This window comes from Orcinus orca, chromosome 9 (genome assembly GCF_937001465.1).
Source record: "Orcinus orca chromosome 9, mOrcOrc1.1, whole genome shotgun sequence".
Taxonomy (NCBI): domain Eukaryota; kingdom Metazoa; phylum Chordata; class Mammalia; order Artiodactyla; family Delphinidae; genus Orcinus; species Orcinus orca.
The window spans coordinates 95703118-95716431 of NC_064567.1; the positions used below are offsets into that span (position 1 = coordinate 95703118).

At 43.9% G+C, this 13314-nt stretch overlaps 1 protein-coding gene across 12 annotated transcripts in view; it reads right to left on the bottom strand.

Moving 5' to 3' along the window:
* The window catches only part of LOC101285567 (cytochrome c oxidase assembly factor 1 homolog), a 101512-nt gene that overhangs the window by 9140 nt on the left and 79058 nt on the right, over positions 1–13314 (bottom strand). For 9 of the 12 annotated variants that reach the window (XR_004478707.2, XR_007479132.1, XR_007479130.1 and 6 more), the window contains 5 exons: positions 11951–12050; positions 9841–9989; positions 4354–4430; positions 3412–3513; positions 2534–2615 (listed from right to left, as the gene is read on the bottom strand). Coding sequence is in view for 1 of the 12 variants with exons in the window: in XM_033411274.2 (XP_033267165.1) it covers positions 3414–3513; positions 4354–4430; positions 9841–9989; positions 11951–12050 (426 nt within the window). In the remaining 11 variants the exon portion in view is untranslated. Of the gene's footprint in view, positions 1–351; positions 2313–2533; positions 2616–3171; positions 3514–4353; positions 4431–9840; positions 9990–11950; positions 12051–12394; positions 12453–13314 lie in introns of those variants that run through there. The other 3 variants (XR_007479131.1, XR_004478708.2, XM_033411274.2) reach the window with 3 other exon arrangements.

Below are 13314 nucleotides of genomic sequence, written 5' to 3' on the forward strand. Positions count from 1 at the left end.
AATTTGCTAGAAGAAAAATGGTATCTTCCTGTAGTTTGAATTTATATTCTTTTTAAGAGTGAGGTTCACCTTTTTTTTTTTTTTTAGTGTGTTTGAGTCACTTGCATTTCTTTTCTGTGAATACATAATATCTTTTGCCCATTTTTCTATTGGGTTACTGTTTTCTCAACTTTCACTCTTTAGAAATTAAGGATATTAACTTTTGTGATTTATATTCTAAATATTTTCCCATTTACCATTTGCTTTTTACTTTGCTTTTGGTATTTTTAGACATGCAGAAATTTGTTTTTATACAGTCAATTTTCTTTATTCTATAATGAATCATGGTTAGGTGAGTTTCTCCACTTCTGGGTTATAAAAGAATTCACCCATATTTTTCTGCTAGTGCTTAGATGGTTTCATTTTTACATTTAGATCTTTTGATCCAATTGGAATGTATGGTGAGCAGTTGATCCCATTTCATCTTTTTGCATATGGCTATCAGGTTGTTCCAACATCACTTTTCAAATGTCTTCCTCTCCCTCCCTGATTTAGATGCTGCTTTACCATAACCAGATTTCCATATGCACGTCTATATTTTCATTGCATTGTCTCTTCATGTGCCAGCACTTCATTATTTTATTTACAAATATGTTTTAATGTCTGTAAGACTAGCCCCCCCCTTCCTTACTCTTCCTTTGCAGTGATTTCCTAGCTATCGTTGCTTATTTCTTCTTCCAAAGGAATTTACAATTAATTAGCTTGTCTTTTAAAAATCACATTAAATTTAACTCAGGGAGAACTGACATCTTTATGATGAAGAATCTTGCCATCCAAGAACATGGTGTGTCTTTCCCTTTTGTCCAGTTCTACATTTGTACCTTTCAGTAGTGTGTTTTAGACCTCTCATATAAGTTTTGCAGATTTCTTGCTCACTTTTTCCTAAGTAGTTTTTGTTTTGGTTTGCTTTTTGCTATTTTAAGTATTGTCTGCTCTCCATTACTTCTTCTAATGGTATATTAAATGCCTTTCATTATTAAATGAAATGTGATCTATGATACAGAGGCATGTTTCTAATATTTTCAACTCCCACTTTTGAACCCTGGATCGTAAAATGTCAACTTTTCTGTACACGTTCCTGACAGCACTTTGAACTGAGCAACTGCTGGAGTCGGCGGAAAGACAAGCCTGGATGGTGGACAGGTTACCGAGGAGGAGAGGCTCTTCCCGTGGGTGGAGGCTGGAGGCTTTTCCCATCATCACCCTCTCACCTCCTCCTTGAACGCCCCCCAACCCCTTCATGGGGCCTCCTGTGGATACAGCATCTTCTGGCCAAGCCTCCCAACAAGCAGTATAAACGCTGCCTCGCCTGTAAGACCAGCGATTGGTAAGTATTTATTCATAGTTTTCATACGGACAAACTGAAAACAGAGTCAAGCAGCCTTCAGAAAGCCCTGTGGAGCTGCTGTCGACAGAGCATTGCCCTGGCCTTCCCGCTGTGCCAGAGGCCACCATCGGTGCAGTGCTGGCTGCTTCACGTGGGTGTCATTCAGTTTAGCTTCATCTTTGCTGAATGCAACTTCACCAAAACTGGGAGTAGTAGTATAATTCTGCACAGTCTCTTAAACCGTCATTAACAGTAGAATCATATACTTACTCCAGAACCTGAGGGCTACAAGCTCAATGCAAGATGCTAATGCTGGCATTCATGCTCTGGTCACCTCACCTGTCCAGGGCTTGCTTTTACTGTATCTTCAGCTAACCTATACACTGGCCAAATGGCAGATCTTCTTTCTGGAGCATAGCTCACACCTCCCCTGCTGAGGCCTGTTTTCATGGTTTTTCTATTTGCAAGGCAGTCTCCATCACGTCTGAAATAAGCCCATGAGGTCACCAGTCCACCAAGAGGGAGGAGTGACCTGATTGGCCTCCTGGATTCCTCCTAATCGGTCTCTCTTCTACCTCGTTTTAGCACCGCTGCTTGGAACTCTTCTAGTCCAGTATTACATAAGCCGCTTGTGAGCAGAGACCATACAGCATCTTAGTAAAGGCACGTGGGAGTCCTACCGCCACTTGTTGGCTGTGATCGCTCTTCTGCAGTCTTCATAAATCTATAATTCTTACAATTCTAGTGAGCCCTTTCTCCAGTCACCACTGGGCTGACTCATGGGGTGTGCTGGGAACACTTGCTCAAACAGTGAAAAGTCTCCTTTGCCTCTGATGATGACGTGCATCCTCCAAGATGTCTTCCAGGTCATTACTGGGAGTCCATGGCTGGATCACAGTGATCACTGGACACACAGGAAGTAGTGGGCTACAGGTATACGGCATTACTTCAAGGAAAGAAAGGACAATGTCTATTGCAAGGACCAGGTTCCGGCCTGTTCACAATCAACCATAAAGGCATTAAGAAGTCCATGGAAATATGCTTAACTGGAAATAATACCCAAGATGGTGACTTTGAAACAGAAATCAAGGATCTTTTCACTACATACTGTTTCCTGTCAGCTGGGTTAGGAAAGCCTCTTCATACAAATCGTACACAGAAACTTACTTGCTTTTACTTCAGAACAGATGGTCCACTCAGGCCCTGGTTTTCTGTGGCTTGGCCACAGCAAGAAAAAATCCAGCAAACACTGAAAGTAAGTAAAAGCTGTTATAGAACAGTCAGGTATGAGGCACTATATAAAGTGACAGGTACACAACAGGACGGTACGTAATGGTTAAAGAATAAAGCAGCACAAAAAAGACTGTACAGATCGTAATATTTATCAACAAAAGCTCTCAGGGAAAGAACTTTTTCACTTCATGATCTATTCAAAGAGCATATTTTTTAAAGAAAGAAATTACAGAACAGAAATAACTTCTAACGATGAAAGGCCTGTACTCTGTACTGGCATATTTAAGCTTAATCTTTTCTGAGAGGCTCCCCTCCAATGAATATTAAGAATACAGTAAAGGAGCTCATGAATGTCCTTTACTACACCTGCATTAAGCCTAGTAGTACTGAGGGGGTTACACTGGCCTTTGCAAAGCAAAGCTGGCAGGTTTCTGGATTTTGTAGGCTCTGGCGCTCAGCGGAAAGGAAGGTCTTTGTCCCCTTGCAAGACTAATAAAACCTAAAACCTTCTCATTGATAGGGCTGAAAACTGGGGTAGGGGAGAGAAGAGAAAAAGAGATGAGAAATCAACATTATTAATACTGATTCCTTTTATTCTGTGCTTTGCTTCTATATAGAGAACTTTCAAATTAATTCTTATATAGTAGCTTTCTGATGAAATTAAAAACTTCAGCAGGGGTCACTGGTCAAATTAGAATGATCCTGAGATCACTGTATGCCCACACGTGCAGCCAGCCCGACCTGGGGGCTGGCCTGCAGCCACAGGGGCACACATGGTGAGGAGGGAGGCCGGGCTAGGACGGGCTGATCACCTTCACTCCTTTTTCAGCTCATTGCTGTTCTCCCCACTGGGCTTGAACAGGGGAATCTGCTGGCCATCCTTGAGCTCTAAGAAGACCTCCTGAAGGTTCCACCTGAGAGAAACCAAAAGTATAGTCTCTAATCAACGAAACACTGAGGCAAAAGACAGACATGGTTTAAAAGGAAAAAAGCAGTTGTTAGGAATGTCTTAAGTTTTTTAAACACTATTTTATGTTAGCAGTATGTTAACGTTTTCACCTTCTGTTCCAGGCTCACATTATTTAACCAGCAACACCGTCAAGGCAAGTTTTACCAATGAATGGCTGGCACCAGGGAAGAGGAGCAGCCCGCTCCTCCCCGTTTCCTAATCCCCTCGACCTCCAGCTCCGGGCTGGAAGCCGGCCAGCTCCTCCACTAATCCCAGGCTCAGGGGGCAGTGAGTCCAGGGGAGCCAGGCAGGGGCTGCCTGCTCCTTTTGTCCTTGAGAATTAAAACACATCCTGGCTAAACAGCAAACATCTCTGAGAGAGGCTTCCCATGGGGGAAGTGAGTGAGTGTAGCTACTGGCAACCAGACAAGAAAAGCCAATTAATGGGGTAGAGAGCTTATTTAAAGAATGTGACGAATAATTCTGGAACAGGACCCCATGCCTTTATTCATTTGTAATGACGGAGGCAGCAGTGTTGGAAGCTGCGACATAGCATCAAGTTATGGCAGACCTAGACCACTACAACTGTCAAGTTCTTCAAATTCAGTAGCGTGCACTGGATAAAATGTCTGGACTGAGCTTAAGAGCCCAAGTAGCGGCATGCTGTCCGAGCTGTGAAACTTCTCAAGCTTTGAAAAACTAATTCTTACTGCTACAATCATATAACTAAAATTGAAAACGGAAATCGTTTCCATCAGAAGGTTCTCCTCCTGCTGCCTGATTCCCACCCACTTTCCCATCATACCTCTTAAAGGGGGCATCTCTGGATGAGGTGACATAGAGATAGCCCTCTGACTTGGGTCCAGAGACAGGAATCTTCAACTGGGGGTATAAAATGAGAGAGGTAAGTGTATATATAGTGCTGTCCTCTCAAGAGATAACCTATGAAATCCAGTGATTATCCACAGAACCTGGTTGTTTTCGAACTTGAGCCTAGCTGGAGAATTCACCTTATTTTCCATCTGGCTCCCTTCAAATGCCCTGCCCCTCTCTGGATGTCCTGGTGAGGTCAATGGCAGTGCTCCTATCTGGCAAGGAGACCTTATGTGCCAAACTCAATGTTCTGAGTACTTGCAATGATTATTTTTTAAATCCATGGTCAAAAAAGAACTACCGATATATGCAACATGGATAAAGGTCAAAAACATGTAGAGTGAAAGAGCCCTACCCAAGAGTATATAATGCGTGATTCCATGTCTTAGACCAAACTAGGTTGGGAAAAAATGTCAGAAAGTGCCTCTGCTGGAGCTGTGGGGATGTGAGAGGACCAACTGGGAAAAGCATGAGGCAGCTCTCAGGTGAGGGAACAGTCTACATGTAGGTAGGGGCTTGAGTTGCACAGGTGGATGCATTTGTTAAAATTCATCAGGACAGTTAGTTAGATGTGCACCTTTCACAGAATGTAAATTTTACCTCAAAAAATATATACTAAGCTCTAGTTAATGATATATATGGCTTATGTATTTAAAGGTGAAAGGTACGGATATTTGAAAATAATAAGATAGATAGGTTTCAAGAACCTATCTTGGTAGGTAGAGCTAGACAAACAGGTATGGGATAAAAGCACACTGAGCAAAGTATTAGTTACAGAATCCAGGTGGCAGATATATGGGTGCCACAGCATAAATGCTTTGATATTTTCTGTATGTTTGAAACTTTCATAATAAAATAGAAAAACAAAAAACAAAGTCCACTGTTTAATAAAAGGGGGAACTCTTTCTAGCAGATTGGTCCATACTCTGACCTGGACCATAAAGCAGTTCTAAGAGGAGAGCTGATAGCAAAACACACCCTCCTCAAGAAATAAAAATCTCAATCTAACCTACCGTCTAAAGGAGTCAGAAAAAGAACAAAGTCAGCAGAAGGAAGGAAATAACAAAGATCAGAGAGGAAATAAATAGGTCAAAAAAACAACAGAAAAGATCAGTATAACCAAGAGCTGGTTTTTTGAAAAGATAAACAAAATCAACAAACCTCTAGCCAGGCTCACCAAGAAATAGAGAGGACCCAGATAAAATAAGAAATGAAAGAGGAGGGATAACAACAGTTATCACAGAGATACAGAATCCTAAGAGAATACTATGAACAAATTGGACAACACAGAAGAAACGGACGAGTTTCTAGAAGCATACAGCCTGCCAAGACCGAATCAAGAAGAAACATAATTTGAACAGACTGATCACTGCAAAAATCCCCTGCAAACAAAGTCCAGGACCAGATGGCTTCACTGGGGAATTCTATTCTAAAAAGAACTGAAGAGGAGGGAACACCTCCAAATTCATTCTATGAGGTCACCAGCACCCAAAACCAAATAAAGACACTACCAAAAAAAGATAATTACAAGCCAATATCTCTGATGAATATAGATGCAAAAAAAACCTCAACAAAATATTAGCAAACTAAATCCAACGATACATAAAAAGGATCATACACCATGATCAAGCTGGATTCATTCCAGGGTCACAAGGATGGTTGAACATACACAAATCAATCAAATGTGATACACCACATTAACAAAAAACACATGATCACCACAATAGATGCAGAAAAAGCAGTTGATAAAAATTCAACAACCATTCATGATAAAACCTTTCACCGAAGTAGGTATAGAGGGAACACATCTCAACATAATGAAGACCACTTATGACAAACCCACAGCCAGCATAATACTCAACAGTAAAAAGCTGAAAGCCTTCCTGCTGAATTCAGGAACAAGACAAGGCTGCTCACTCACCACTTCTATTCGACATAGTGTTACCACAAGTCTTTGCCACAGCAATCAGACACACACACACACAAGAAAAAGTATGTAGACTGGACGGAAAGAGGTAAAACTGTCACTATTTGCAGATGACCTGATACTCTACATAGAGAACCTAAAACCACCACACAAAAACTATTAGGAGTAATAAATGAATTCAGCAAGGTAGCAGGATACAAGGTTAATTTGTAGACATCTGTTGCATTTCTTTACACTATTAATGAAATATCAGAAAGTAAAACAGTCCCATTTAAAATCGCTTCAAAAAACATAAAATACTCTAGGAATAAACTTAACCAAGGGGGTGAAACACCTATATGCTGACAACTATAAAATACTGATAAAGGAAACTGAAGAGGAGTCAAAGAAATGGAAAAATATCCCGCACTCTTGGATTGGAAAAATATTGTTAAAATGACCACACTACCCAAAGCAATCTACAGGTTTCGTGCAACCCCTATCAAATTACCCATGACATTTTTCACAAAACTAGAATCATCCTAACATTTATATGGAACCACAAAAGACCCAGAATTGCCAAAGCAACCCTGAGAAAAATGAACAAAGCTGGAGGTGTAACACTTCCAGACTTCAGGCCATACTACAAAGCCTCAAAACACCATGGTATTGGCACCAAAAGAAAGATAAATCAATGGAACAGAATAGAGAGCCCAGAAATAAACTCACACACCTATGGTCAATTAATCTACAACAAAGGAGGCAAGAATATACTACAGAGAAAAGACAGTCTCTTCAACAAGTGGTGCTGGGAAAGCTGGACAGCTACATGTAAATAAATGATATTAGAGCATTCCCTCACACTATATACAAAAATAAAATCAAAATGATTTAAAGACCTAAATATAAGACATGATACCATAAAGTACCTAGAAGAGAACATAGGCAAAACGTTCCTTGACATAAATTGTAGCAATATTTTCTTAGATCAGTCTCCCAAGGCAAAAGAAATAAAAGCAAAAATAAACAAATGGGACCTAATCAAACTTAAAAGCCTGTACACAACAGCAAAGGAAACCATCAACAAAACAAAAGGATAACCTACGGAATGGGAGAAATTATTTGCAAACGATGCAACCGACGAGGGGTTAATACCCAAAATATACAAACAGCTCATACAACTCAATAGCAAAAAAATGAACAACCCAATCAAAAAATGAGCAGAAGACCTATATAGACATTTTTCCAAAGAAGACCTACAGATGGCCAACAAGCATATGAAAAGATGCTCAAGGGCTTCCCTGGTGGCGCAGTGGTTGAGAGTCCGCCTGCTGATGCAGGGAACACGGGTTCGTGCCCCGGTCTGGGAAGATCCCACATGCCGCGGAGCGGCTGGGCCCGTGAGCCATGGCCGCTGGGCCTGTGTGTCCGGAGCCTGTGCTCCGCAACGGGAGAGACCACAACAGTGAGAGGCCCACGTAGCGCAAAAAAAAAAAAAAAAAAAAAAAAAAAAAAAAAAAAAAAAGATGCTCAATATTGCTAATTATTAGAGAAATACAAATCAAAACCACAATGAGGTATCACACCAGTCAGAATGCTATCATCAAAAAATCTACAAATAAATGCTAGAAAGGGTATGGAGAAAAACGAACTCTTCTACACTGCTGGTGGGAATGTAAATTGGTGCAGCCACTATGGAGAACAGTGTGGAGGTTCCTTAAAAAACTAAAAATAGAGCTACCATATGATCCAGCAATACCACTCCTGGGTATATATATGGAAAAAACAAAAACTGTAATTCAAACAGATACATGCAGCCCAATGTTCATAGCAGCACTATTTATAATAGCCAAGACATGGAAACAACTCAAGGGCCCATCAGTAGACAACTGGCTTAAGAAGATGTATGTATGTATACACACACACACAAAACACACAATGGACTATTACTCAGCTATGAAAAAGAATGAAATATTTCCATTTGCAGCAACATGGATGGACCTAGAGAATATTATGCTTAGTGAAATAAGTCATACAGAGAAAGACAAACACTATACAATATCACTTATATGAGGAATCTAAAAAATAATAAAAATGAATTTATTTACTCACAGACATAGAAAACAAATTTATGGTTACCAAAGGGGAAGGGGTAAATTAGGAGTATGGGATTAACAGATACATACTACTATATATATAATAGATAAGCAACAAGGATTTACTGTATAGCACAAGGAACTATATTCAATATCTTGTAATAACCTATAATGTAATATAATCTGCAAGAACAAACAACTGAATCACTATACATCAATTAAATTTTTTTAAAAATCATCAATTATCCTTATCAGAATACTTGAGCACGAATTGCTTTTGTAGTTAGGGGGAAAATATCTCTAATAAAACTATTTCCATTAAAAATAATAAAAACTGGGCTTCCCTGGTGGCAGAGTGGTTGAGAGTCCGCCTGCCGATGTAGGGGACACGGGTTCATGCCCCGGTCTGGGAAGATCCCACATGCTGCGGAGCGGCTGGGCCCGTGAGCCATGGCCGCTAAGCCTGCGCGTCCGGAGCCTGTGCTCCGCAACAGGAGAGGCCACAACAGTGAGAGGCCCGCATACCGCAAAAAAAAATTAATAAAAACAACAAAAAATAAACTAGGTCAGATCAGCTCACTCTTGTCCTCCAAATATTTCAGGGCTTCTGCTTGTCACAATTAAGTGCACACACCTCACAAGACGATGTCACAGCCCTCTGGTTGCCTCAGCCCGTTCTCCCTGCCCACACCCTCCCCGGGCAGCTGCACCTCTGCCGAGGACACACTGGCAGGGAGCACAGCGATGTGCCTTCGTGTACAAGCTGCTCGGCGTGGCCTTCCCTGTCATCACAACAACCTCCCAGGCCACTAACCTCTCCCTCCTAGGCCTCTACTAAGGCATTTGCTTCACCCTGTCTTATGCTGGAATTTTAAACTATAAACTCCCTGAAAGCCTTCTGCATCTCTGTATTCCCCACACAACTGAGAATCATTCCTCCAACTCAAAACATATTAAACAGAAGAAAAAAACCCTTCTTATATTCAGTTGAGTTTTATCAGTTGAACTATAAAAGAAGATAAGATACAGCTGAAAAAAATGGACTGGCATTCCATGGAAGCAATGTAAATAAGCTTTAAAACTAGAGTTTAGGTGTATTTCAAGTTCAAAGCTGAAATACTGGCAAACCGCCAATGATCATTTCTCTACAACCTCCCGTTCAAGATGGCGACCTGAGCACAAACAGGGCTTTCCGTGCCACATCAATTCCCCAGAAAGGAAAAAATCTATATGAAAATAAATTAATCCATAAGGCTTTTTTAAACGGTGCTGGGTACCACCTAGCGGCAGTTGTACGTAGCAGATTTCCCCATCCCACATCTTTCTCCAGCTTCCTCCAAGACTCATTCCGGAGGACGGCAGCCCCTCCTCAGCTCAGGAGGCACCCGGCCTGCAGTTCGCAGGGGGAGCACGTTACCTTTGCATCAGCAATGTCCACAAAGTTGTACTTGTCGGTGAGTCGGAGATAGTGAACGTTGAGAGGAGTGCCCAGAGCTTCCAGTGCCTCAGGGTGGCTGTGCAGATGCTCCAACGCCAACTGGTAATAGGAAGCCCTGGAAAAAGTTTCTAAGTGGGAAAGAAAAAGGTTACTTTTTTTTTTTTTAATTGAACTTGGTCAGGTATACTCTCCCTAGAAAGTGAGAAGATGTAATTCATGTACAACATGGAAACAGAAACGTGAAATTTATGGGTGGAATTATCATTAGGGACCATCTACCCTGAACTGTCCATTTTAGAGACACCAAAACATAGGAAGTCGGCATCTGCAGCGATGTGGCAGATGACCTTGAGCAAGGTACTGGACCCTTCTGTGCCTCAATTTCTTCACCTCTTATTTCCTCACCTCATTCGTTGCCTCTCTTCATCTAAGGGGTCTGATCAGATTGTCTCTAACTTTTCTTTCAGTTCTAAGTCCTCTGGTTCCATGACTTGCTCAAAGTGGTACAGCTAATCCGAGGCAGAGCTGGGGCCAGAACCTACGACTAAACGCTAACTTGTCAAGTTTATAGATGTATGCCAACATTTCATGCAGATAAAGCTTACAAACTGCTCTCAGCCTCAGGTATCCTTGGCCCAAAGGCTACTAGGAACTCCAGGAAGCACCTCCCTGAAAATGCAAGGTGGGACAAGCCGCCCCAAGGAGAGAGCGAAGGACGGTGAACTTCCCAAGTAAGGTTTTGTGTTTGGCAACAAGACAGACTTCCCTCTGTAGGCCCAGCCACAGTAATGGACTGGAAAGGCGGCTTGAGCCTGCACAGGCCAAGGAGAATGCCCCTCCAGTGCCGCTTCCCAGGAGAGGGGATGCTGCAGGCATGAACGAGGTACCAGCCCTGAGGAGAAGCAGAGGCTGGGTCCAGACAGTTCATCTTCACTGAGCGATTTCTCAGCATCCCACAAGTTGTGAGATTAATGTTTACAACAGCCTCGCATACAGGCACTAATATTACCCCTCATCACATGGGTAACTGAGGCCCAGGAAGAAGCCAGACCCCCCCACCATAAGGCCACACAGGTAGTCTAGAGCCGGAGTTGGCTGCAGAGCCCACTGGACTATCGCTGTCAGCCGACCCCAGCCTCCTAAAGGGGAAGGGCTGCCAGGCCCCTGACCCGAAAGTGTACTCGTTCCTGTCAGGTCCTGCCTCCGTCCCTCTGGCAGAGGGGAGGGGCTGCTGAGTTGTTCCGGTCTGAATTATCCCTGGGAATGCTCCTCTCCGGCCGCCACCAGACTCGCAGGCCTCTGGGCCCGCCCTGAAGGAAGGTGGGGAAGAGCGGGGTGGAGGGGCTGGGGCCGCGGGTGATCCTCACATCTTGGCAGGAAGTAACAGGCTGCGGAGTCAGGGTGAGAAGCCAAGCTGGGCGGGCATAAAAGATCTTCAAAGAAAGTCAGTCTGGAGAAAACTACTGCTGCTGCTTCGCAACCAGTAGCGTGGAAATGCCCTTCAATGCCTCGGCTGCTCACAAGAAGGCCGCTCACAATAATCGCGGCCTGTCTTTACAAATTCAAATGTGGGTGCAGAGGGCTGGAAGCTGCATCTGCCAGGATTTTGCCAGCCTGGACACTGCTTTTATTTTCTGCTCTTGCCAGAGTCCGCTGCGCGAGGTCCCGTCCTCCAGTAAATCAACAGCAGAGAATGGCAAGGCAAACAGGCCTAGGACACTTGAGAAAGAGCCAGTTCTCCACACCTGTGAACCATCTGGTGTCCCCCTCCCTCTGTTCTTTCTCTGATCTCAGAAATCTTGATGGATCTACTGCATGTGCACCGGAGTGAAAGCCCATCTTGCTTTTCTGAGGCTTCTTATGCAAATGGGTCCTATTCCTTTGATTTGTTCTTGTGGCTCCTGGGAAAACTGGGATTACAGGATAAGAAGGAAGCTACAGCCAATGGAATGGCTTACTGGCTTCTAAAAATAGTCCTTTCCTTCTTTCTCTAACCTGCTGAAAGCATCTGAAGTATTTCCTTTGATGGAGGAACGGGGAGAGACAACTAGGAGGCGGCCCTGCCTCGGGCGCTTCATCGGATACTTACTCTGTATCAGGTAGTACAAAAGGGCGCAGCCCCCGCTAGCCGCCACGCCGGTAAAAAAGAGCTGTTTCCCCAGAGGCACTGACATCCTGCTTCCTAGAGACTGAAAAACAAAAGATGTGAATTTATGGTTAGATTCAGGTTCATGCCAAGCGCCGCTGCCTGGATTGGACCCCACAGGGAAAGGAAAGCTAAGGAGGAAGCCAGCAAGGAGGCGAGGCCGCCTTCCCTTTCAGAACGCCAGGGCCGGTTCTGGAGCCCAGGCCAAAGTGCCCTCCCAAGGGTGGCCCGCATCCAGGACCCAGGCCACGGGGGCAAGGGCTGAGCACAGAGCCGGCATTCAGCCCTGCTGTCCTGAGGGACAGAACACAGCCTGCGTGCCAAGTCCCGCACAGCCAGGAAGTACAACCACTTTGTCTCACGCCATCTGGTAAACAGGAAGCTTACCCTTTTGTTGCAATAGCTGGGCTTGTAAGCCTCCGAATGGGCCAGGGTGGTCTCTGGCTGCTTTCTTTCATATTCTGAAAAACGTCCCCCCCCCCCGGATGAGGACACGGTGGTCCTGACTTTCAGGCTTAATGAAGAGATGGACAGGAAGGAGACAGCTCAGCAAATTCAGGGCACCCAGCCCAGCCGGCCTGAACTCCCATCCCCTGAAGGCCAAGTGGGACTAGAAGCAGCACGTGGGTCTCGAGGGCACCAATTATTCTCCTTCCTGGTGGCCTTTTAACCACCGCTCACACCCAGGCCTTTCTGGAAAGTGTCTGATACCTGGCCATAAAGCAGAGGGGGACACCGGCTTAGATGAGTCACAGTTCAAAGGCGCGCACGGCCAAGACAAATCACATAAACGAGCAGCCCCTGAGAAGTGCCGACAGGCAGCTTCAACCCGGCTCCAGCTAACTGCACTAGGCGGGCCAAGCCTGGAGGGATCTTCCGATTTTTCAAGAGGCCTTTTATGGAAAACTGCCTGAATTCTAAATGTTGACAGCCAATTAAAAAAAGAAAAGACCTAACAGAATACGCCTGTGAGTCAGGTTCTCTGTGGGCTTCCAGTTGGCTCTGACCACACAGGCTGCATCGGGGCATCCTCGCCCTATAAGGTAATTCCTCTGCCCTCTGTGCTGACACTTCTCAAAAAAATTAAAAAAAAAAGATTTGGGGCAGAGATGGAAACTCCAGGTTTACATAAAGGAAAAGATAAACCATAAGTATGTATGTCCCCGTTTGCATATTTAACCTTAGATTGTCTGTGCTTCTCTAGAAAACAAAGCCTTGGATGTGACCTAAAGGGGTGCGCAGTGCAGAACCAGGGATACTGCTAATGCCTCCACTGGCTGATCGGAGTCCAGGTAAACACATTCTCA